Source organism: Scophthalmus maximus, chromosome 4, assembly GCF_022379125.1.
Source record: "Scophthalmus maximus strain ysfricsl-2021 chromosome 4, ASM2237912v1, whole genome shotgun sequence".
NCBI classification, from domain to species: domain Eukaryota; kingdom Metazoa; phylum Chordata; class Actinopteri; order Pleuronectiformes; family Scophthalmidae; genus Scophthalmus; species Scophthalmus maximus.
The window spans coordinates 4289542-4316226 of NC_061518.1; the positions used below are offsets into that span (position 1 = coordinate 4289542).

General features: G+C 43.7%; 1 protein-coding gene across 2 annotated transcripts; it reads left to right on the forward strand.

The window, feature by feature from the left end:
* Nucleotides 1-816: 816 nt before the first annotated feature.
* bbox1 (butyrobetaine (gamma), 2-oxoglutarate dioxygenase (gamma-butyrobetaine hydroxylase) 1) lies at nt 817-26658 on the forward strand. 2 transcript variants are annotated; one of them, XM_035629160.2, is made up of 8 exons: nt 817-921; nt 4860-5307; nt 6574-6688; nt 20460-20658; nt 21499-21604; nt 22881-23077; nt 24050-24216; nt 26028-26658. In XM_035629160.2, exons 1-8 carry the CDS (start codon nt 884-886, stop codon nt 26186-26188), a joined length of 1431 nt encoding a protein of 476 aa, XP_035485053.1. In that variant the 5' UTR covers nt 817-883; the 3' UTR covers nt 26189-26658. The 2 variants fall into 2 exon arrangements, with proteins under 2 accessions (XP_035485053.1, XP_035485054.1); XM_035629161.2 differs by lacking the exon at nt 817-921 and adding an exon at nt 2224-2387.
* Nucleotides 26659-26685: the final 27 nt, after the last annotated feature.

A 26685-nucleotide genomic window follows, 5' to 3' on the forward strand; every position in this document is an offset into this window, starting at 1 on the left:
ATTGTTGTTGTAAATGGATATGTCAGCTGCAAAAGTGACTGTCTAGTCATCACTTACCTTTCGAGACTCTGTTATGTTACAAGTTGAGGGACATTGTGTGATATCCTGGTAAATAATTGCAAGGGAAATACACAATATAATTTTTTATTTTTACATTGCAGTTTACTGGGGGGTTCAAGGGTTGAATAACGTCACCTCCCTTCATGTTAGGTCAACCTAAATAAATTAATTTATGATGCAAGTTGAAGTGTAACCTACGGGCTAATGTTTAACACAATGTTGCATCCCTGTACCCATATATAAATATGGGATTATAATCATGTATATATATTTAGTTTTTATTTTGCCACAAAGTTTATTACACGATACAACCAGTGTTGGAGTAATGGAATACGTGTAGCAGAGTTGAGTATTGAGAATACAACTGTATAGTTACTGTTACAATTTAAATAGGTGGTAGTCAGATTACAGTTATATTCTTATTCATGCTGACATTAAAAAGTAGCTGTAGTTTCAATGCTTAGCTTGATTCAATTGCTGGTGAGATTGAACGCAGCAAGCATGAACGCAATGTTCAAAATTTTGCATAGTTTTATTTTTTGTCCTGGTTACTGGTTTTGCCGTTGCCATTTTATAAAATGATCCTCATGGAAACAACTACATAACCAGTGTTACTGTTGTTACTGTTCTTAATTGACACCGTTGCAAAGCGGACATGAGTTGTTATCATCACTTACCCTTTGAGACTCCGGTCTGCCACGTGCTAAATTGTGTGAAACTGTATCATCCTGGTTAATAATTGTTAAAACAAAACTTTTAAAATCTGGCCGCCGTTGTCAGTAGGTATCATTTGGACTGAAGACCCTACCGGTACATCCACTGGATGGTGATCAACACTCCTCAGTTTCAAACTGATAAGAGGTATGACTGAAGTTTTTACTTATGGCAGGTCAACATAGTGAACATTAGAACTGCTACCTTACCATCTAATTACCATTGTCACTGTGAGCATGTAGGCATGCTGATGTCAGTATTTAGCTCAAGCCGCCGCCGCCGTTCCCACAGTCTCACAGAGGTTCAGCATGGCAATTAATGTTGTACAGGCATGTGTGTGATCTCCAGAGGATCTCGCGCCGGTGAACCCCCTGGTTTTTAAGTCTGGTACGAACTGAAGGTCAAATTGTCAAATTATGTGGTGACACTAGTTCAACATCTACACGATGGATAGGGAAATTTTGTGTCAATGAAAAAAACAACACCTAAAATATGTTATTATCCCTGTCAGATGTGCTTAAAATGCTTGAAAATGAATATCACAAGTCGACAGGTTCGTGATAACAGGTATGGCCAAGTGTCTTTTTTGTCATTATCATGTTGTAAATACACATCTTATTATCACTTTATCATTTAATCAACTATATTTTGCCACTATGGAGCTTCCCTGGCTGCTAAAAGAAAGATGTCACACTACTAAACAGTACTTGTATAACCTGTGTGACGACGCCATGGATCTGGACACGAGCTGCTTATCAATTTGGGTGTGTGGGATCCAAGAAAGTACGTCTTGAACAAGTGCAGGATTGCTACAATGGTCACGTTGACCTTTGTGGCCAAACTATTGGATGTATTCCAACAAATTCTGGTACAGTACATGCACATTCATGTCCAAATCCCTGCACAGCTGCCCCCCCCGCCCCGTCCTGCGGCCTCCGCTGCACTCTTCGTTGAATGCTTATCATACTGCATTCCAGTTAACCTCGGAACTCGAACCCAGGAAGTCGGGTTGTTGATTTTTTTTTTCAGACATCCCGAGTCGGAAATTCCGACTCGCAGGGGCGTTCCATTTAACAATTTCCGACTTGGAGGTCGTAATTTCCGAGTTCCGAGATCATACTGGAACGATAAAATCCGACTTCCGAGGTAAACTGGACATCTGCGGTGCAGTAACTCCAATCGGCACTCGAGTCCATAAGGGCCAAGCGAGGCTGCAGATTCTTCGTGTTGTCTAAAAATCACCAATATTCATAAAAAACCCTAATGATAAACCTGCAGGTTGCATTGTGATGGTGACTCATGGGCAGCAACTGTCCCTTTGCACCACGTTGGCGCCCGGACTGAGTGAGAAGTGGGGCAACGGTCACGCACTCTCCCTGATTACGTCATGCAGCAGCAGCAGCAGCAGCACTTCCTGGTTCACCTTTCACCTACTTCCTCTCTCTCACACACATACACACACACACACACACACACCACACCCACACACACCACACACACACACACACACACACACACACACACACACACACAGACAGTGACAGACGGCAGCCGCGTTGACGGACGCGTCGCTCGCTCGTTGAAAAGAGGAACCGTCGTCAGAGTACCACCAGGTAACAGACGGACGCTTTGGAGTCGTTTCGCGGGCACTTTCATTCATAAACTTGAGGGGAAGAAACCGGGGTTTTATTTTTTTTTAAAAAGACAAAGAAAAAAGTGGGCGGGCTGTATGTTGTGTAGGTGGTGAAGAGCCGAGGGAGGGGACGTGTTCCCGTGGTGGCTGTTTGATAACGAGCTAGTTGTAGCTAACGGCTAAATGTTTTGTTTTCGAAGCAGTTAAGCCGTGTCCTTGAACGCAACACGCAACGCAGCACGACGCGGCCCGTGTTGCGTTTAAGGCGCGGGCGGCGCTGGCGCCTTCGAATACTGGGCTGTATCACTTTACTTCTGTTGTGAGTTTGTGTGTTGTGATCGGCGAAAGTCTCGAATTTGAACCTGCTCACTTAATGATACGTGTAATTTAGATGATGACAGGTTGATGATCAGTAATAAACCAGGCCACTGCACTGACATTGAACCTTGCCTACTTTCCAAGTCTTCTCAATTAAAGCAACGCAGCAACAGTTAATCGATTAGTAATCGACTACTAAATTGGTCTCCAACTATTTTTGATAATTTATTAATGGATTTTTTGAAAATAAAGATATAAGTAGAAAAAATCTTTGATTTCAGCTTCTTAAATGGGAATTTTGTCTGGTTTCTTTGTTCCTCTGTGACGGTGAACTAAATATCTTTGGTTGTAGACAAAATAAAACATCATGTTGGAGTTTGGGAAACACGATCGGCACCTTTTCACCATTTTATGACATTTTATAGATCACACAACTAAATCGATTAATCGACAGATGAATCAGTTATGAAAATAATCGTTAGTTGCAGCCCTAATCCTGTCATCTGTGAAAACAAGCTCGACCTGTTTTTTAGGGCTGCAACCACCGATTATTGTCTTCATCGACTAATCTCTCGATTATTTTCTCGATGAAACGATTCGTTGTTTGGTCCATAAAATGGTGAAAAAGGATGATCCTGTTTTTTTTTTTTCCCACACACCAAAGATATTCAGTTCACTGTCACAGAGGAGCAAAGAAACCAGGAAATATTCACAATTAAGAAACTTAAATCAGAGAATTTTGTCTTTTTTCCCCCACAAAAACTTGGAACAGATTAATCGATTATCAAAATAGTTGGCGATTAATTAAGTAGTCGATTACTCATCGATTAACTGTTGCAGCGCTACTGTTTATCCTCAATTCCAAGTTTCGTGTCGGGAGGGAGCAGCGCTGGTTGTCCTCCTGGATGGAAGTGCCTCCCTCCTCCACACAGGGATCTCTGGATGTCCGTCAGAGGAACCCATCAGATTTGATTTGGTCCCGTCTGACACCAAAGCCCTCCTTTCTTCCCTTGCTGCTCCACACTACTTCCATTCAAAAATAAATAAATATGGATGCCACCCGTGCTCTTGGGAACCTTCAGTGCTGCACAAATTCATTTTGTAGGCTTTCCCCAGATACGTGCCGGACACGGTCACTATCTCTGCGTCGGACAGGTCACGGTGTAGACACATCTTGAAGATGATCCAGAGAATGTGATTTTTTTTGTTTTTCCTTAAAAATAATGTGCAAAATTCTGTTTTCAGAATGTGCATTATGGTCTTTCAACTGTAGATGATGAGATGAAATACACATTTTATTTTATTTAAGCACACAGTTGCAACATTAGATGTGAAAAAAAAAAGTGGCCTGAATACTGGCACAGGATTCTGGACCACACACATTTTGTTTTTTAAAATTGTGCCTCTGTTTTTGCTCTTCAGCTTCATCTGACCAAGCTTAGAAAACGCTCCTGGTTGTCTCACCCAATGACTGTTTAATTCCCACAGCCCCTTTTCAAAAGCTCACATATTTGAACTGGATCCAACGAGCTTGGCACCGCTCAAGTCATTGTGCTCCGAGCACGCACAGTGATTTTGCTTCTTAAACGAGTCATTAGATAGATCTTAAAATTAACGTCAGTTGTTTAAACTTCACATATGACTCATTATATTCTCATTTCAATTATATGGCATTTAGACAATGTATTTTCTGATGGAAAAATTGATGCAGTGGAATCAGGAAGACGGAAACCGTAGGTGTCTTGAGCAGAAGTATTGATTACAGGAGCTCGATATATTAAGGGGATATCTGGTTCCTACAGAGATCAAAAAAGTGTCAGTTCCTTAAGTTTCCCAACCCCCCCCCCCCCCCCCCGGTTCCTGGTCAGCGTGGTGTATTTAACTCTCAGAATCATGAGGTCGTCATTAAACAGATAGAATCATGTTTAGACTATGATCTAAGACTATGACATCCAGAGACAGTGACCTGACCTGCCAAAGAAAACATGACCTCCCACAGTGCACCAAGCACAGTCTCTTACACAGGAGAGGAAAAAATTCTACGACAAGTATATTTAACTTGATGGTGGCTTGAGCGATAACTTTTAAAAAAAAAAAATTTCATAGCCTTGTCTCCGTTTCTCGTTCACTACAGATTTGGTGGCACTTTCTGTTGCCCGGAGGAAACCGTTCACAAAATGTGGATGAGCACGTTGGCACGCGTCGCCCGGCCCGCCCTGCAGAGGAGCACCTCGGCTGTGGCCTGCCAGGCGGGGAGGGCTTGCCGCAGACCGGGCCACGCTGCGGGTCCGCTGCCCTCTCGTCCCACTTTGACGCACGTTCGCGGGCAGCAGACGCTGGTCTCGGCCTCTCCGCCCGAGGCCCGTCAGACGGTGAGGCACGCCCGGGCTCTGGAGGAGGAGCGGCTGGTGGAGGTGGAGTGGGATGACGGAGGGCACAGTCTGTACCCGTTGACCTGGCTGAGGGACAACTGCCAGTGTCCGCTGTGCACCCTCCAGTCGGCCCAGGCCCGGCAGCTGTTGATAACCGATCTCGATATCCACTCGGGAATCCACTCTGTTGAGGTCATCAATGACAACAAGGTACAGTAGGCTGCCGCCAGTACGTCAGGCGTTTTGTTCCATATACACCGTGTGGGTGTTCTTCTTTAAGGGAAAAAAGATAAGTGTTGATTAGTGTGTCGGGTGAATTATTGCCCAAACTGGCTGTGTAAATGTCCAATACATTTTACAGAGCCTTCAGCCTGGTACATTATCAGCTTCTCAATGCAGTGCTGTGCTTTTACAATTCAAATTGATTGTGGTATTTTGAGTGCAGAAACTTTCACCTGTCAATAAGTAACCAGTTCGGCCATAGTTTCAGTTCTGCAGCTCGTTTTTGACTCAAACATACATCAAACAAACGTGCACCATCCTCAGATCTAAGATATGAAACTGCTGAGTAAAACTTGGTTAACAAGGTTTTACTTTTGGAAAAAAGTATATAAAAAAATATATATGAAAAACATCACAGAAAATAACAAAGATACTATGGTATAAAAAGAAGATCCTGTCGTGTCCTCACAGCAGGCATGTGGTTACATCTCCCAGCATGCACCAGATTGAGTGTCATTTTTCATGAGTTCCTTCCTGCATTGTCTCAGCGACATGACTCGGCTGTCCCATTTGGTGGGCTCCTTTAGACCAGCCAACAAATGTGTCCTTCCATTCCAGAGCAGCAAAGAATCCAACAGTTGGATCCTTCCTAACCCTCACAAGAAATTGGTGAATTGGATTCAGTGCACAGGAATGAGCACGCACATTGATTTGAGCAGGAAACACGTGTGTGTGCACGGTTGATAAATGAAGCCCCAGGTATGATCTCACAGCAACTTCATCAGACTTCAGCAGTGTGGTGACTCATCTCTTCTCGTTTGGTCCACGTAGATTTGTCTATTGGTAATTCTTCACCAAAAAAAAAAGTTAAATCAGAGAGTTCTCTGAACAAATTCAAGCAACCGAGATAAGTGTCAAATTTGATTACAACCCATTAGAGTTGCAATTATTAAGTTGACTGAGTGGGTCGATCAGCGGCAAAATAATCTGCAGCTGTTTCAATAAGTTGCTTCGTCCAAAAACCCTAATAAATAACAATATAGGAAACTTTCATGTGAAGAAGAAGAAAAAATAGAATATTAAAAAAAAAATGCAATTTAGTTAATGAATCAAAGAAGACCTTCAATACAAGAAGATAAATCTTCTTTCTGAAAGCACGTGGAATACTATTATTAAAATCCATATAATATCTCGCAACACTCACATCATGTTCATAAGTGGAAACAGAACAATATGTTTGTTTCTTTCTCTCAGGTGTCCGTTGTGTGGCCCGACCAGCACACCAGTGTGTTTGACGCGGAGTGGCTGAAGAAACGCTGCTTCTCTTCTGCTGCCAGACAATCGCTGCAGGAAGAGCTCTTCCTCAATGGTGAGTCCAGCTTTTATGTAGTTATGATTTTAAATTCTGTTGTGTAAATCAGGATTTTAGAATGTCATGTTGTGAAATTGACATTGTGAGCATCCACCCTCTATTATCTGTTGGCCCAGCCCAGTTTGCTTTAGCCTCGCTGTTATTAAGGTAAGAGAAGATAACACTTAATTGTTCGTCCACGTGGAAATGTGTGTTGAGGTCCTATGCTGCAACGATCACTCACCGCTGCTGTTTAAACGACATGATAGAACATCTGCGACATAAAACCATAAAAGAAGCTCCGCAGGCGGAGAGGTTATTTGGGTCGTTGCATAGTCCACGTGTGAATGTAAGTGTGTGTGTGGCTGTCTTTTGATCAAAGTACATTTATTGGAGTGGACTGGATTAGAGCTGCAACAGTTAATTAATTAATCGATTAGTAATCGATTACTAAATTAATCGCTTACTATTTAGATTATCAATTAATCGGTTCAAGTAGAAGTAGATCAAAATTCTGTGATTTCAGCTTCTTAAATGTGAATATTTTCTGTTTTCTTTGCTCCTCTGTGACAGTAAACTAAATATCTTTGGTGTGTGGAGAAAACAAAACATCATCTTGGCATTTTGGAAACATGAATTTTTCACCATTTTATGACATTTTATGGACTGAACAACGAATCGATTCATTGAGAAAATAATGAACAGATTAATCGATGATGAAAATAATCATTAGTCGCAGACCCGGACTTGTTTCGGCAATCTGGCACCCAGAGGGCAGAAGTTCCTCACGTAGGACAGGGGGACAAGGGTCTTTTGATTTTTTTTTTTTAATGCTAATAAAATACTGTTGAGTCAAATTAAGAAACACAAGATTATTAGGAGCAAGCATGCGGTTCGCCAGCTGAGCAGCGTCATCGTGTTAACGCCAAGCAGTGTTGACACGAGCCTCCGCTGCGGCCCCCCAGCAGGGGATGGATAGCTGCAGCCAGCCGCACTGCTGCGGTCCTGCCGGGTTGACCACGGGCCGCCTCCGCCCCTCCGCCGTGTCGTGGGTGGCTCAACTTGTGCGTCTGGACCAGAGAGCAGAGACAAAGCTGCGCTTTCAAAAGGCTCCACGTGTTCTGCACAGCATTTTTTTAAGCTTCTGCCTGAAGGTTAGTGGTTTGGAGTTTTGATTTCCCAGATGTACTTCCACATATCTGACTTATTTTTTACTGTGAATGAATCGCTTTCAGTTGTGTTTCAGTGCTCACTTGCTGCTAATGCTCACCGTACCTGCTGTTGTTGCTTCACGTGAAAAGCTTTCCACTGGCAAAGCAGTGCTTTTATTGTGAAGAAGCCAAAGCGGATGCATTTTGTTCGTCACCAATTTTGTAGAGCTTAATTTTTGCAGTGCTATTCTTCAAGTAATAACGGGTCTGATCAAGCAAATATGGATGTAATCTGTGCTATTTCTTGCACTTTTGGGTAATATCTTCATGGTTGAATGCACTTATTGTAAGTCGCTTTGGACAAAAGCGTCTGCTAAATTAATGTAATGTAATATTTGGTCAGTTTTAATTTTGCAGGGAGGAGTAGTAGTACGAACACAGGGAGTCGTTCTGTTTCACAATCACTCTCCTTGTGTTGCCTTCATGTAACCTTCCTGTCTGCATCCGTGTTATGTGGAATAACGCAAAGCACTGTTCCAAAAGACGCAAGAAATGTTGCTATAAAGAGTGATTTGCTGAAAATCTCAGCTCAGCTCATCTGAAATGAATTTCACCCTGACGCTCATACAACATAACAAAAGGTCTAGTGTGTTCTGGGTCGTTTAAGTTTATTTATTTTATGCATTCAAGAAGTGTCAGGCTTTGTTTCAGTGTTCTTAATCTCAACATTTTTTGTGAGTTTCACAAATGCTGCTGGCAACAATAAGCCTTACTTGTAATGCATAACATCAAAACTATCTAAATTAGGTGCGTTTAATATTTAAGGAACATATTTTGAATTGGAAAAACATTTGGCAACTACAGGAACAAAGTGCTGGTTCACATCCATTATGTGATTAAGCAGCAACTCAATGAAATTGAGTCTACTTTATTTTAACTGGGGGAAAGCGATGCCCCTGATTTAAACTCTTCTTTCCACCCATTTTTTCCTCAGTAACATAACAGCGTTGTTAAGGACGGAGGTTTTTTTTTTCTAAAGACTGGAGAGAGAGATGTCATTTTACAGTACATTTACGACGACCCAATACACTTTACAGTCTGCCAGACAGCAGAGGAGTAAGTTCAGAAGTGGAGCAAGGTAGCAGCGCTTCAGTGGAGCGTGGGGGTGGGGGGTGGACTGAAGTCAGTTTTGTGTACACACACGTGGTCCTGAAGGACCCACAGGGCTGAGTGGCTCCTGCTCTGTTCCACACTCATTAAGGTGTGTGTGTGTGTGTGTGTGTGTGTGTGTGTGTGTGTGTGTGTGTGTGTGTGTGTGTGTGTGTGTGTGTGTGTGTGTGTGTGTGTGTGTGTGTGTGTGTGTGCGTGTGTGTGTGTGTGTGTGTGTGTGTGTGTGTGTGTGTGTGTGTGTGTGTGTCACAATTCCTCCATTCATGTTGAAGTGTAAACAGATCCCCCTCATAACAATTTACAGACAGATAAGTCATTTTGTACTAGTGTAGTTGGGTTTAAATTAGTGCCAGTCTGAAATTCCTTGCACCAGAAAAGACATTTTTTCCAAGATAGGTACTCTATGAGCAGCTCGTACCTCCCCAGATTTTACAGGCCCCCGAGTCGGCCTGTTTAAGTGTTCTCTGCAGTGAACAGCGTAGTGCGCACAGGACACCACAAGGTCAATATGATAATTGGAGCTTTGGGGGTTATTATTCAGCCTGTGCGATTCCTCCTGTTTTTATGTCTGCAGTAATGTTTTTTTTCTTTCCTTCTGCTTTTAACGTTTCAAACCGCAGCAGCTATTACTGGAGCAAGACATGGAACTAGTTATAGTCAAGGGCACCGACATTATGGATGTGTGAATGATGTATTAAACAGTCCCAAATATAGATGATTGAATATTGAATTTGTGTTCATCACACATTTTATATATAGTAATAAATAGTTTTCGACTGAGAGGGAAAGTAATTAGGTCAACCAGAGGATCCAGTTCATTTTCCTGGCATCGTAACTGATCGGGCAGTTCTTCTGGTAGGTCTTTATTATCCTGTCTATTCTACGGTTTTGGAAGCACACGAGATTTGTCAGCATTTCTAGTTCATTGTCTTTGCACGTCCACTCCACACGAAACTGGACAGAGGTTCAATTTGTCTGCACGGGAAGCGGTGCGAGAGCGTGGACCTTGTGCAACTCTGACATCTGTTTAAATGCGAGCGTCTCACTCAGACCCCCTCCCCTGCCTCTGCCATATGGGAAACTCATTAAGACCAAGGGTCAAGAAAAGATCTGCATGTTCTTACCAAACACAAGCTCACCAGTATTTTGCTTCCTTCCTTGGGAAACGAGTAAAAACCCCTGAGCCCGTCTGTATGTGTAACCAGGAATTTAAACTCAAACTGCCCCGGCGTCCAAGACTGGAGAGCTCTTACAGACATTTTCCTACTAAGTCTTTAATATCCATATATACAGTTGTCATTGATTGGACTTGATGGGTTTGGACTTTCTTTTATGGTCAGCAATTTGAATTTTACAACTTTAGTTACGTATTTGGTAGAGTTTTTAATATTTCTTTTAAAACAATTTTTTTTTGCAAAAGGGCAGAAATTGTTTGAAACTGCTTCATCTTTTTGGGGTCACTCGTTATTGGGAAATCTTGATTGAAATTTATTTTCAAATGATGGCTGTTGGTTTTTTTTGGGTCAAGGTTGAAGCCTGGCTCTAGGGACAAACATTCCCAGTCCCCAGAGGATAGATCCAACTAATGTCAGTGATCCCCTGACATTCTTGTCTACTACAGTGGAACCTGAAGAGATTTTGACTGAAATGTCTGCCAACTGTTGGCTGGATTGCCACGCAATTGGATCAAGCCTTCATATTCCCATTAGGATGAATCTAGCAAATCCAGCAAGTCAAAAATTGTCATATATATATATATATATATATATATATATATATATATATATATAGGAAACTATTATATTGAAATAGTAAACTACCATATGATAACCTTTTCGTATTCAGATTTCTGTTTCTATCAAACACCTTCTTCTATGTCTACATCGATACAAGCATTTGCACCTCATTCCCAGATGTTTTTTTAGCATCTGTGAAATTCACACATGCCATTTTATTGCTGGCACATCCACTTTAAACCTGCCTCATCACTTGACGGAGACTAATGATGTTGAATTGCTCTTGGGGAACACCAAACGCATGTATCACTTACATCCTTATCTGCAATGACTCTTCCTTTCACCAAAAAAGTCTGTCAGTGATTTACTGTAACGCCTGCCAAATGCTTTTTAATATTTGGAGCGTGTCATCATTCCAGGGCCTCCCATTTTGTGCTTGTCATGTTTATTTAGTTGGTTCGGGAATCATGACCAATTTCACAGATATTTAAAAGACAGATCTGAAACAGGTTAAATTCATTTTTCACAAGGTAAAAATATGCCCAAATGAATAGATCATGGCTCCCCACCCCCACACTCACATATCGTCCACCTCACAGTCGTGTTTTGTAAATGGAGTCAGTTTTCTCTCCAAGGTTCCTCAGCAACAATTCTTCAAATTCAGTAAACCATTTAAAATGCTTGTTGCTGAATTGTTATAACAACCAATAACTGAAAGGTGGACTACAAGAAGGAAATTAAATAGGGTTAGGTGTTAGAGTGGGACCTTGTGGACTGCTCATCTAAAATAATTAAGAGTGAAAACTGCACTTCCTCCTCTTCTTTAGATATAAACTCACCAAGTTTGAAGTCGATCGAATAGACGATTGTTGAGAAAATTAAAGGACAGACAAAGTATGATATCAGATTGTTCACCTAGGTGTCATCTGAAGTTTTAAGTTCAATTAAATAACTTGAGGTTTTTTGTTGTCTATTTCATTATTATTTATTAAGTTTATTGTATTTTAAAGTTTGTGGTTATCTTTTTTGTAGTTGCCTCCTTTTGCACACCCATTATACCTTTGACAAATATATCCGTTTTGATATGTAGTCGTCCTTAATTGTGGTTCTTTGTGACTTGGTCTTTTTCATGGCGTTTCTTGGTGTTTCTCAGGGCCATTCCTGCAGGTTTTTGCTCCGGGTCTACATATTTCATTGAATTAAATGGCATATACTGTATAAGTATGTAGCCTTTCATTAGATAAAGAGAATAACAACAAATCAAGTACAGGGAGTCTCTGATGAGTGAAACATCGGGTCTCTCCTAATTATGAAAAGATAACTCGTCAAAACTTACTGACTCACCGTAACAATACTCACTTATTCAGGCTTCAGTTTTCAGCACATGGTCTTCATCAGGATTTTTTATTTTTTTAACAGTATGACTAATACCACATACATACCACAGAATGGCTGACTCTTAACCAATTATCCAGTGAGCACTAAACACATGTGTCCTTATTCAGCAGCTGGATCATCCGGTGAAGTCTTTATTTTTGGACTGAATATATCAGAATAGGCCTGTCCCATTTTCACAGAATAAAAATACAAAAATGTAAATATGTATAATATTGAGAAAATCTAAATGTGGTGTATGATGAATACATTATGCGATATGCATTGTAGGAAAATTCCGAAAAACAGTGCAGTGGGATTTCTGACACTGTAACAGCTGTCCCATTTTATATCTTCCTCTGGCATACTAAAAAAATAATAATCCCAGTTGCTAGCAGCAGCCAAAAAACATGAAAACGTTTTAACCTTCAGCTGTAGATTGTCTGTCGAAAATAATCCCTGGCACTTCACCTTGTCTTAAACTCAACTATCTGGTCTGAATGAGGATTTCTGTGAAGCTGTCAAAACGCTTACCCTAAATACAAGGGTGAAAATATTCCCTAGTACCGCGTGTACTTTTTCCTAGACTGTGACACCACCTGTGGTACTTGCTAATGCATTTTGATGCCATTACTGACAAATTATCTTTCGTAGTCTTGCTAAATGTAATGCGTCTGTCTTGTTGACCCCCCAAAAAACCCATATATTAGTTCATGTTGATCCAGAGCTCTGCTGCCTGGAGGTCTGACCATGACCAAGAGAAAAACATCTCACCCGACTTTAAAGCATTACACTTGTTATCTTGGCTTTACTCCTTGGGGAGTAATTTCCATCTGCAGACGAAGATTTATGACCGCGAGCAGTTTGCACATCTGCCTCTGCAGATGCACAATGTCACATAAACACAACTGATAGCACATCATCTTAAGTTGTCTGCATACGAGTTTGGAGCAAATCTGGCTATTTAGAAAAGACTGGCTGAGGACGTGCGAGGAGATGGAAAAGGGAGAATTTGAAATATACATGAACTACCATAAACCGAAGACTTGGTCTGTTTTTTAATGTTTTATTCTATAATCCTGGTTCACAACAAACGCTAAACGTGCGCAAGTAACACGACACGAAAATTCGCGTTGCGTTTGGTGTGGATGGAGCATTAGTCTTATTCACTTTTAAACTTACAATTTACTTTAGTAGTGGCGATAGTCTGTCAATATTTTACCGTTCTATATTTCTACTGTCTTAATATATTTGTCAGTCATTGGCGAAACACCGATCTGCACATACAATCATAGATATATCGGTTTAGAAAGATAACGTTTTATTGAATTTACCTTTTTTTCGTAGTTTGGTGTTTATTGTTTTTTTTAAACGACTCCACTTCCTGTTTACAATACCTATAACATTCGTCGGTTTGTCTTCCGCTTCAGTTATCGGACAGTTATCGTAAAACCTCCTGATGGATCGGTCTCCTGAACAGACTCATTTGAGTTTGGACTTTTCTCCATTAAGTCTGCTGACTGATTCTATAACGCTGCCAAGTAGCAAGCTAATTTGTCAATTCTCTGCCTGGCTGCCATTTCCCCTCTTGTACCATCTGGTCTGAATTTAGTCTCGCATGTCATCACTCGTCAGTCGACGGGTTCGACTCCTGGAAACATAACAGTGGCGGTCGTTCGGTGGAAAAACTCACATGTTCTTCCAAACCTGACCATCACTTCACACGCCACGCAGGGCCCGACCTTTCAAACACGTCCAATTCCACACATATGTACATGCCGTGTTGTCAATCTGAAAGGAATTTGAGAAATCCAGACTGTAAACTTTGAGACATGAGCGTTTTTCATTTGTCACAGAATTAGCGATAATGGACCGCTGAGGGTTGCAGTACCTCAGACCTGTCAGACGCTACGGTGGTCAGCCAAGTATTCCCATATCAGATCTCTCCTTTCCAGAAATTCCGAAATTGTCCCATTTTTTCTGAATATGTCACGATTCATCATCCACAGTGTTTTCATGGAGGGTATTCCTGTAATCTCCTTTTCTCTGTAATGTCTTTACATCAGACTGCACGGGAAGCTCGGTCGATTAAGATGATTGGAGTTTTCATTGCTTTGGCAAGTCGGACGTGCTGCTTGGCTCGTCAAACAACACTGACTGCAGTTTGAGCAGAAGTTGGCAAAAGGGACATGATTTGACAAACTACTGCAAGACCTCAGTCAGTAGAATGTTGGAAAGCTAAACCTGCTGATGGAGTGTGTGTGTGTGTGTGTGTGTGTGTGTGTGTGTGTGTGTGTGTGTGTGTGGGTGTGTGTGGGTGTGTGTGTGGGTGTGTGGAGGGCCTGCAGCTCTCTGGTGAGAAAACACTGCTCACTCTGTCTGCACCAATGTGAATGCAGCGGTCGGCCGCCCTGTCATCCAAGACTGGTTCGTGCATAAAGGTGCGTTTGTCAAATTAGTGCTGGGTGGGGTCGGTTTCCTTCACCTCCATTGACACACACACACACACACACACACACACACACACACACACACACACACACACACACACACACACACACACACACACACACACACACATTATGTACACCATGAAAACAAAAAACACACTAATTGATGATGATGATGATGGAGCACTTCTCCTTTTTACTTTTCAAATGTCTGGACTCATCGGCCTGACATTTTATAAACCAAACCAGTGATTTAATTATCATACGACGAGAACAGACGAGAGAATAGGACTGTTCCCAAATGTTCTCAAAATTTCAAACTTTCATGATTGCTCCCGGTGACGGCTTCAACTGTTTCTTGTTTACAAGTAAAGCATTTCCACATTTCTTTACTTATTTACACGGTCAAGCCTCCCAGAAGAAACAAAACCTTACAAAATATATATCTTTGGGACTTGCTGCATTTGGCTGTGAAGGGACATTTCTCAGACTGGATGATGAATAATGAGTTAACAGACATGGTGCTTTCCCCTGTTTAGAATGAATTTAGTTTTAATTTGTGTAACATATATGTAATGGCTGCGATGTCTTCTCAAGAACACCCAGATTTTTATATTTGCAGGTGCCTACTCAGTTGGGGGTGGATAACCTGTGTTCATGAATTGATAGGCACGAAACAATGTTAATGATTTATTATTTACGGGGGGTGGAGCCTAACTGAGAGAGAGAGAGCTTGTCCACTGCATGTCCACCTACACCTGTGACCTGTCCTCACCTATTGGACGGTACTAGCTGTCAATCACGCTGTATGTCAATGCATCTGCGATTGATGTCTATTTGACTCCATATGGATTTTAGGATTGAAACCATAAACTCTTAGTAGAATAATTTTCTCATAGACTTCAATAGAAACTAAGATCTTTTTGGATCAGTTGAGTCGCCAACTGCTGGTCATTTCAGATAATTGAGTTCTTCAGGCTTCCTGACCCAGTGACTACATCCATTTCTATATACAGTCTATGGTTGTGACATCACTAAGTGACGGAAGTCCTGACGACACGTTTGAATGCACAGTTACTGGATACCGGCCGTGTGCATTTCTCTGTGGACTGAGCACTTTGATATTTTTACAATATCTGCTTTAAATACTGTATATTAAAAAAATGGAAATCTCACTTTCTACAATAAGTCACTTTTAATTTGTAAAGTGACCAGTAACTACTGCAGTCACACGAATGTAGCAGAGTAAAGAGTAAAACCATTTCTTTCTTAATTTTTATGAGCAGGAAAATTAAATGACATATCGCAAACACCTAGGTGAAGAAGTACAGCCTAGGCCTGTCATAGCTACTTTTTGTTGCAAGATATATTGTCCCAGAAATAACTGGGATGAACAAAAATATCGTCCTTATAGGACCATTTTTATGATACTGAATCAACATCTATGTTGTTGCGTGTGCAAGTCCTACACGATTTGTGTCGCTGCTGAGAGAAATGTTATCCAACATTTAAGAAAAACACTCAGAAGTCCATATTTTCTGACATTTTATAAACCAAAACCAGTGATTTAATTATCATACAACGAGAACAGACGAGAGGACAGAAGCAGCGAGACTTTTCATACATTCCTATGTCAACAAACACGCATGTAGACACAATGGTTATTGTTATTGAGGTCAATAAAAAAATGATTGTCATATTCATGTATGTAATTATCGTGACAGGCCCACTACCACCTCAAATACACACTTAAGGGCAGCATTTGTGTAAATGCTCTCGGCTTCATTCCTCCACATTTTACTGATACTGACAAATCTCTGCTATCTCTGCTAGAGGGATATTTGGGGATCAACTTTCAGCTGAAATAAAGCAATATTCATACATTTTATTCTAGCAAAATATCATAAAAGATGCTCTCTTTTTTTTTTTTATTAACAACAGCTTAAGCCCATTCTTTCTTTCAAAAAAAGAAAAGAAGAGAAAAAGAAGGTTGTTTTATACCCATCTGGCTCTTGAGCCCTCCTCTGAGCATTCCATCGACGGCCCAGTGAAGTGAGATGATCCGAGGAGGCTGTGTGATAAAAAAAAAATAAAAAACTTAACCCAAGTCAAAACAAAAGCTCTGAGGATAACTGCAGAGCTTTGAAGAGGCTCCCCCAGCTGCAGCCCCCCCCCCCCCCCCGAGCTTCCACAGAGCACAGCGAGAGACGAGGCGCGGGGGGGGGGGGGGCAAACTGCCGTGAGCTGCCTGACAGGTTTCCTCATCTGGAAAAGTCCACTGCAACAGACCGCGGACGAGGGAGGGGGGCGGATTATGCACATATACTATCTTGTCAGGCTGTCAGAGGTGGCCCTTCATGCACATGCCAGCTCAGTCCTTCCTGTAAGAAACCACAGTGGTCTTACACATATGACCCCCCCTGGCATAAGAGCGAGTACTGGAAACTGGATGCACACTAGTTTACTGCTGCAGGACACTGAAAGCCTGCCAGGGTTCAGACCATTCATCTGAGATTATTCATTTCTTTTCCAATGACTCTCTTCAGTCGTTCTCTACAGATATTTTCCAGTCCACTTCCCTCAGTGTCTGTCTTGCGCAGACAGTCTGAAGAAGGCATTAATCACCGTCCCTGTCCTTGTCCGCGATTAGTCAGAAGAAAAGAAATACCACTGCAGTGACGGAATAAATACATTCACACCACCGACCTGAAGCAGTTATGATGGTTGTTTTAAGATATCTCAACGAATGGATCGAGTGACTGTGTGAAAGTTGTAGTTGTGTGATCACCTGAATCTCAACAGCATCTTTCAGCCCAAAACAAACATTTATAAAAAAAATCAAGCGTTCTCTACTAAACAGTACACAGACGTAGTTATTGAACATCACACACACACACACACACACACACACACACACACACACACACACACAGACAGACACACAGACACACACACAGACAGACAGACAGACAGACAGACAGACAGGCGAGCCAACAGTTTAAACATTTTATTTGGCAGTGAACTGTCATATAATTGTGGAGGAAAGAGTAAAATATTCTCAGTTGAAATGAAGTAGACAGCGAATACAACATATGCCTCAAACAAGCCTCGGTACAGTACTTTGAGTAAATGTTCTCTTCTGCCGTTGGAGCTCTGTTTAATCTCGTTCAACTTCGACTAGATCTGTGTCTGCAGCGGTTCGGATGACACGGCGCCTTGATTTGTTCTTCAATCTGCAGCCAGCGTGAGCCGCCTCCGTTATCCTTCACATCTAGGACTGGTGATCAGTCGTCTTCCCCGGTTAAAAACAAAGCACGTGCCAGGAGATGGTTACGCGCGATAAGGAGGCAGATGTTCATGCCAAAGTTCTCCATCCTTTTTGTCCCGCCCCCGGTGGCCGCAGTGTGTGTGTGTGTGTGTGTGCGCGCGCGCGAACTCGGCGGAACGACGGCAGCAGAACGTGACGCGGTCACGGTCGACACGGTCAACAAACAGTGGAGCTGAAACACCACCTCCGCCCCCCAGGTCCAGTTTCACGAGTGTAATTGTAACATTTCCAGTTTGACCTTAGCCCCAGTTTTCTCGCTCTCAGCCTTTTTGGTTTCCCTCCGCCCCCTCGGCAGGTTTTAACAAGCGGGGGGGCTTCTCGACCCTTTGAACTGTGCAGCCAGGAACTCATTGTTTGTGACGACGGCCCGGGGGGAGGTCTGCGACTCGTGATGATCGCCGTGTTTTCTTTTCTCTGACTGCTGCGCGCCTCGCTGCCACCGGGGGTAGAAAAAACCCCAGCGTGTTTAGTCTAAGAATGGAGGCCCTGCCACTTGTCATCGCCACTTAAAAGTCTGCTGCTTGTTGCGTCTGTACGTCTTCACGGCCGTCAGCGAGAACGCGCAATATATTATGCGTGGCGTTATGGCGCTCGGGGGAGTTTCTCCCTCAGCGCATTCACGTGCAGTTTAAAAACTCGATTATGTTCGGCAACACCCCGGTTTCTCAAACGCCACGTAAACACCTTACCCCCCCGGCCAAAATTGGAGTTCTCATACCCCGGTTAGCAGATCTAGATAACTCCTTCAGTAACCGGGGTGTTCAGTATGGTACACCTTAACCGGGGTTCAGCACAGGTTACGCGTCTGCACATGCTCCGTAGGTTATAACTGACTTCGCCGCAACAGGTGACGTTACTACGGCGTAGAGAATGTACGAAAAGTACAGCGCTGAAAAAAAACGTTGTCCATGTTCTCCCCCGGCTTTTTCGCCTTCTTCTTCCGAACCAGTCGTACGTCGGCAGAGCGCCGCCTACTGCACCGGAGGCAGAGTGACTCCCGCCATTCGTCCCGCTCCTCCCCCAGCTCATGTGGACGGGGAGAGCTGGCGTAGCCGGGCCGTGGCCCCCGGTTACCGCTGTGCACCGAAAAAGGGAGGCGAGGAGGAGCCGGACACCTCAGACAGGTACACAAACCTCGCCGTTCAACCCTCCGCCAACACTTCGCCTCATCGCCGCTCGCACAAATGCACTCGGCAGCTGTTTCTGTGGAAGTCACCGGAGAGGAGGCTCCATGGAAAAAAGGAGTGGGGCCAGCTGGGTGCAGAGCGGGTGGGAGGAACCTTCTTTTTTTCCTTTCTTTCTTTCTTTCCTTCCACTCCTGCGTGTCTTGATGGGGACGTTTCTCGGCGAGCGCTTCGTCTCGAGGCGCGCAGCAGACTCTGTCGCAGACTCTGAGTTCCCAGATGAAAAGGGTTCCAATAAGCAGGAGGCCAATGACAGACTTTGTGTTGATCGTAAACAAAGTGCGTCCACACTGTGAACCACTTCTGAAACATTCCAACCGCACATTGATGATGTGTCTCCGTCTGACTTCCCCTCAGGCCACGTGTCCTCAAGTGTCTGCACGGTTAGCTAGTGTAAATATGACAGAATGACTCGCCGCCGCTTCTGTCAGTCGGACCAAAACAACGGGATCAGTTTGACACAGTTAGTGCCGACGTGAAATAATTCAAACTTGTGCAATGTGAATTGTATCCGTCGGCCGGAGAATCTTTTAACATCTCTAATGTTGCGTGTGATGTCTCTTTACGCCTGACCAAAGTTATGTTTAGGGCTGAATTAACGATTATTTTCATTATCAATTAATCGATCAGGTTTTTTTAGTCCATAAAATGTCGATGGTGTCTCCCAAACCCAGAGATGATTGTTTTTATTTTGTCCAAGAACCAGAGATATTCAGTTTACTGTCACAGAGGGGCAATAAAAAAAAAAGAAAAGAAAATATTCACCTTTCATTTTTCATAAATACTACTTCATCGACGATCACTAATGGATTCATCGTCGCAGCTCTAGTCATGACCTGAGAGGTCTGAAGGCTTTAGATTATGGATGTTTTGTTTTCGTCAAGTTGTCACCATGGCCCCTGGCATTGGGACACTGCGGCTCAGGAGGTCAGGTCGGCGGTTCGATCCCAGCTTCCCCTAGTCCGCGTGCCGAGGTGTCCGCGGGCGAGACACACAACCCCAAATCTTCCGGCAATGTACGAACGTGACGCTGCGCGGAACGTGTGTTCGAGGACAACTGAGGCTCATCCAGTTCATTCGTTCATTCACCTCTGTGAACGGCAATAAGAGGTTCAGCCCTCTTTCGTCGTCAAACATCTGTAGCCATCGTTTGTGCTTCTGCAGGGGAAGAAAAACCTGAGGCTGTCCTCGAAGGTCGTCGTGATTTTTGTGTGGCATGAAAATATGAGCAGTGAAAAAGACCATGCACCCAACAAGAAATCCCAGCGGTTCGTAAGAGACTGAAGAAGAAGAAGAAGAAGAAGAGACAATGAATGTGACTGTTTGTGCGTGACGCTCGGCAACAATCATTTTTTTCAAATAACGTACCCCCTCCACGTCCTCTTTCTCGTTTCAGAACGTCACCACTGGGATTCCGAGCTGCGCATCCCCACCGGTGACTTCCAGGAGGTCCTCCGCGACGACGAGGCGGCGCTCGCCTGGCTCTCGGCCCTGCGCCGCGTCGGCATCGTCTGCCTGAAGGGGGCGCCGACGGAGCGGGGCCAAGTGGCCCGGCTCGCCGAGAGGATCGGCTACCTCAGGCTCACATTCTACGGGTAGGGCCTGCGACCACGGCGCCCGCCAAGCCACCGTTTAATAATCGGACTCTCCGCTAAATCTTTAGCCGTCGAATGTTCCCGCGGGTCGTATTCTTTCGCTGGAGCGGGGGCCCCGGGGACGTATACAAGACAACAGATCTGTATTTTGCATTTTCCCAGCAGCGGAAAACACAAAGCAGCCAAAGAGTTTCCGATGGAAGACTCTCACTTTACAACAGTAACGTGTCCACCAGTCAGTTGTCTGTGGCCTCGATCCCTCTTGGCTCCACAGAGACGCTAAGCGAGTGAGTGTTTCATCTCTTTGACTTATTGCAGTGCTGATTACTTGAGGACACAGACGAGGGGAGGGATGGAGGGCGGGGGGGGGGGGGGGGCAACCTAAAAGCATTCCAGCTTGTTTGGTTTTTTTCCTCAAAGCCAGAGGAATTACCTGGTGCACTCAGTCAGAACAGGGGTTTGGAGCGTGAAGCGCTTCCCACTGCCAGCGGATGAGCTCATGCGGCGGGAAGTAAAACTGAAAAGTGAAGTCCTGCCATCGGAGAGAACCAGGCTGGGTTTTTTGTTGTTGTTGTTTTGTTTTTTTTTACGAGTCGGGCATCCGAACAGAACACGGGAGATAACTTCACCTCATTAGTGGCCGACGCTCCTGCGGCATCTCAACGAAGCGTCTGCTTCCATTCCTGCGAACGCCGCCCCGAGCTCAAGTTCCCCCCTCAGGGGATCCCCACAGAGTTCATCCCATCCCTCCTATACGCAGCTTTAATTGTCGCCGCTGATCTTCTGAGGGGGAAATCACTACCGGTAAAGTTGACTAATTGCTGTTATCCGTGTCCTCAGGCACACGTGGCAGGTCCAGGACAAGCACATGGCAAACAACTTGGCCTACACGTCCAAAAAGCTCAGCCTCCACACGGACTACCCCGCGCTGCACTTCTCCCCCGGAGTGAGTAACAAGCCTCACTCGTGCACACGATCTTTACAGAGGATCAAAGTGAGTTCACTCATGTGAACCACATGAGTTTATGTGGTTGTTGTATTTATGTGGCATTTGGCTTTTTAGTGCCGAGTTCACACTAAACGATTTTGAAGCCAGATTTTTTTTTAAATCGGCACTCGGTCACTATGTGTGAAGTGGCAACGACGCGATAAAAAGCGAATCACCGAGGCCTCGCCCAAGTTTTTTTATTTATTTTTTTATAGATATCTAGCATGTTAAATATCTTGACGCGTCGGGGAACCAGCGGGGGAGCCCATCTCCTGCAGCGTGAGCTGTGATGTGACAGGAAGTGAGAGCGTCAACTAGGGCCGGGCGATATGGCTGAAAACTGTGTCACGATATAAGTGTTTCATATCGATCGATATCGATAATTATTGATCATTTTTATGACCTAAGAAACACAAACACGAGCCAACGGGATGGCACAAACCAAACGTGATACTGTTACATGATTGGCTATTAGGCGTGTCACTCCATACGTTGCTAGGTACCAGAGGACGAGTGCCGGCGGAGCTAGACCCTTTGCTCCGGTTTCTTCCAACGAGGAAAAAAAAGAATTATCGAAACGTTCTATCGAACGCATTTTCTATTGATATTGATTACGTGGCTATCGCGATACATATCGTTATCGTTTTAATGCCCAGCCCTATCGTCAACCTGGAAACCCCGGGGGAGGAACTGTGGCACAACAACACAATAACAAAGCTCTTCCTCACCCATATTCTCTGCCTTTCCCGTTTTTCTGAAGAAAATTATCATCGCGCAGACGACACTATATGCGGAGCTGCAACAGATGATGAGCGTGACCTCGGGCTGCTTTAATGCAGAACCACATATTAACACGTCAAGTTATTTCCCTCTGTCCGCAGAGCGTCCGCTCAAACTACTTCCTGTTTCTGACCCGTCAACCTAAGCGTGTCCTGCAATATATTGATCACAGTTTCTTTTTGACGTCCACCGTGAACGTGACAAACAAATTGCTGTTTTGCGCGTGTAAATGTGTAAACAACGTGCTTTGGAGACTTTTCTCCCGGTGAAGGATCGTGTAGTGTGTGATGAGTCACGTGGTGTGAACAGCACAAAGACTGAAAGCCTCTGGGTCACAAGACAACACGTCGTGTAGGGTGAACGGTGCAGAGATCGGGCCGCTTTGAAAACGGTGTGGTGCGTCCGAGGCTTTTGAGTTGTGAAAAAAAGAGCGTTGGTTGGCCTGTCGTCGCAGGTGCAGTTCGTGCACTGCATCAGCCAGGCCGTGGAGGGAGGGGAGAGCGAGATGGTGGACGGCTTCCACATGGCGGAGCTGCTGCAGAGAGAAGACCCCGAGGCCCACCGCACGCTCACCTCCACCCTTGTGGACTTCACGGACACGGGGAGGGACTACTGCGACTTCCTGCTGCAGTCCAAGAAATACATCATCGAGTGAGTGGAGATGGGCCGTCACATTCAATATTTTAATAGTATATATATATATATATACATATATATAAATATATACATACATATATATACCTTCTTTGTGTATGAAGCAACGACTCAGACCTTTTAAATGACAAAGAAAGACGTTTGTCTCACAGGTGAGCAAAGTTTGTGAGATGTGAAATGCTACACTGCCATCTGCTGTTCAGAAATATCATGTCCACTACATGGAGTGTTGTGGCTGCATTATATCAAAATAATATTCATTATGTTTGTATGAGATGTTTAACAGCCACGTTTGGCTCTGACGCTCACGTGTCCACTGATCTTTGGCCATTTATTTTAATTGAAGCATTAAAAAACGATTGAGTCTGTAGAAAAGATGATTTTTAATCTGTGTGTCTGATGAATGAGGTCAAAAGGTCTTGATCCACATAATTGATTATTTATGACTGATGATTACTTTCTTGATGAAATGATGAATAATATATTGACAGAAAATAGCGAAAAATGTCTGTTAAATTTGCCAGTGACCCGAGGTGATATTGTCATATCGCTTGTTTTGACTGACCAATATTCAGGCCTTTAAATTCACGAGCGGGTATCAACAAAAAGGCAAATCAATGGAGAAGCTGGAACGATTCTCATCTCTACAGTTAATTAATCAATTATTCTATCAACAGAGAAAAATATTGATACCCATATTAATTGTTTTTCCCATATAAATTCTCATAGTCTTATGATATTAAAGTGAATATCGTTGGATTTTCAACTATTGTTTAGACAAAACAAGACATTTGAAAACATAATTCGGATCATTTAAAATAACCACTGGTTCCAGTTCATTTGACATATTGTCTTGTCCTCGTCAGTTATGTCTCATTTTGACCACTTCATCAATTAATCAGCGAATTGTTTCCGACTGTAAAAACTCGTGTGAGTCTGACGTTCAACTTCCTGGTTGTCTGTGAGCAGAGTGGATCGCGAGGGGCGGGTCCAGAGGATCAACATCAACCACGCCACCAGAGACTCGGTGCTCGACCTCCCGGTGCGTCAGGTGCAGCCCTTCTACAGAGCCATGAGGGCGTTCGCCGACATCATGAACCGACCGGAGAACCTGCTCGACTACAGGATGGAGCCGGGTCAGTGGGAAACTCTCAAACACTCCGCGGACACATAACGAATATAAGAAGATGAATCTGCGAGGCGCCGTAATACATAAAAGATATAATAAACATAAGAAGTTGAATCTGCGAAGGGTCCGTAATACATAAAAGATATAATAAACATCAGAAGTTGAATCTGCGAAGGGTCCGTAATACATAAAAGATATAATAAATATAAGAAGTTGAATCTGCGAGGCTCCGTAATACATAAAAGATATTATAAACATAAGAAGTTGAATCTGCGACGGGTCCGTAATACATAAAAGATATAATAAACATAAGAAGTTGAATCTGCGAAGGGTCCGTAATACATAAAAGATATTATAAACATAAGAAGTTGAATCTGCGACGGGTCCGTAATACATAAAAGATATAATAAACATAAGAAGTTGAATCTGCGAAGGGTCCGTAATACATATAGCACCTGCGGAGAGGAGGAGGAGACGAAATATGTCATTGCAATTCAGTCCAAAGAAACCATACAAAGCCAACGTAGAAAAAACGCATGAACGCTTAGAGTTTATAACGTATGTTTTGAGAGGACTAGACAGAGAAACTGACGACACACCGACGCACGTCCGTCCACAAACCAATCAGACTCCGTCGGACGAGATCTGAGCGCCCGCGTCTGGTATCATCATCACTCAGCTTCAAGAGACACAGACCAAGTCGTGATTTTCTCTGAGGTCACGACGGAGCCATTAGTCGAGAGACGGTCTGAACAGCGTCCGTCTTCGTGGTCGTCCTTTAGCGGTCCAGTCTGCCTCAAAGAGAAACGTCAAAGTGTTTCAATCTGTTCAGCATGACGTCGTTAGAATTATAGTTTTCCTCATAATGGTTTCAACCTCGAAAAAACGTTGACACCACATTCTGCCTGTGGAGCTCAGTAGTAACGGGTTCTTACTTCCAAGGCCAAGAAGATTTTAAAGAACAGACCTTATTATTACAATGTGGAAGCTGCCGCGATATCAATGTGTACATGACATCAGCATTATTTGGATTCAGGCGAGTTCACACTCCCTCCAGTTTTAGACGTCAGTTAGCTTTCTCGTCCTTAAAGTCTTTTACAGGACGTTTTCAAAATATAAACGAGGAAAGACAAACAGGGTAAGTCAACATCTTCCTCGTCATCATGTTCACGTAACCTGGACTAACTGGCTCGACACAAGAACAGTAGCTGTGATGCCATGCGGCGTCTTTGCGCGAAGTTGAAGGTGGAATCGCTGAAAAATGACAAAACAATTCAAAATATCACAAAGAAAGTTTACCGACGAGATGAAAAATGGCTGCGGATGAAAAAAAAAATCGACACTGACGTTCCTCAAATTCATACATGACACAAACAGAAAATGCCACATTTGAACCAAGTTGTCTCCAGTTTTGACTTTGAAGTTATTATCTCACGTAGCCGTTCTGTGGCAACCTCCTCCTCCTCCGACCCAACATCGCTTTCTTGTCGTCGAACTGCAAACATTTTCGTGACAGTAATTAATAGAAAAACTATTATGAATTCGTTTGGGTTTCCTTTTGCAAAGATTTGGTTAAAATGATGAAGATGACGTGCAGGTTTGGCTTCTTTCTTTTTAGCCCGATATCTTGCATGAAGCCTGCAAGTTTGCTTTTAACGCGTCAGAGCCAATAGTAGCTAATTCAAACCCGCCAGGCTCATGGAGCCACGCCCTCCCTGAATGAGGTGGGACAAAATTCCTCACCGCGACGAGGGGGGGGGGGGGGGGGGGTCGAGTGTAACGTAACTCATCTGATCTGCGTGTGTCGGTGTGTTTCAGGCGACATGTTGACCTTCGACAACTGGCGTCTGCTGCACGGACGGAAGAGCTACGTCACCGGGCCGGACAGCTCGCGGCACCTGGAGGGCGCCTACCTGGACTGGGACGAGGTCATGTCGCGCCTGCGGATCCTCCGCAAGTCCGTCAACAAGCGCGCATGAGCTTCCCCGGGGGGGCAAAGCGGAGCCGCGATCGAAACACGGCAGCACTTCCACTTTAACACAGAGAATCTTTAGCAGCGTCTGCCGACTACGACGCGAGGAGCAGAGTTAAACTTGGCACGGTGACGGGGCGGAGTGCAAAGAGCCAAATCTGAAGTCGTCATACATGGAAACACTGTAAATGTACACTGAGAAATCATGTTCTCAAAGATAATGTGACATTCCCGAAAAATCTCTCCCAATTCAAACACAGGATTACATATTTACAGGCTGCCATTTTGTCTGATGTCGAATATCAAGGTGATCACTGCGTAGTTTGTGTTAATCTGTCAAATGTGCATTTCTTTAAAGGGCCCATATTATGCTCCAGGCACCTTTCCAGCCTGCCTCCATGTATATTTGGTTATCTGGGGTGTCTGCCAGCCCACGGAGGATGAAAAGAAAACGATGAGTCGTTGATTCGTGGTTTGAGCCGAGCTCCGCCGGCCGGGATGTCG

Bases quoted from the DNA above. Each gene is read 5' to 3' on its own strand.
- bbox1 (XM_035629160.2), top strand. From the start codon at position 884: ATGGTGATCAACACTCCTCAGTTTCAAACTGATAAGAG. The intron at 6,689-20,459 runs GTGAGTCCAGCT...TTCTCGTTTCAG, and splicing joins GGAAGAGCTCTTCCTCAATG to AACGTCACCACTGGGATTCC. The intron at 23,078-24,049 runs GTGAGTGGAGAT...GTCTGTGAGCAG, and splicing joins TCCAAGAAATACATCATCGA to AGTGGATCGCGAGGGGCGGG.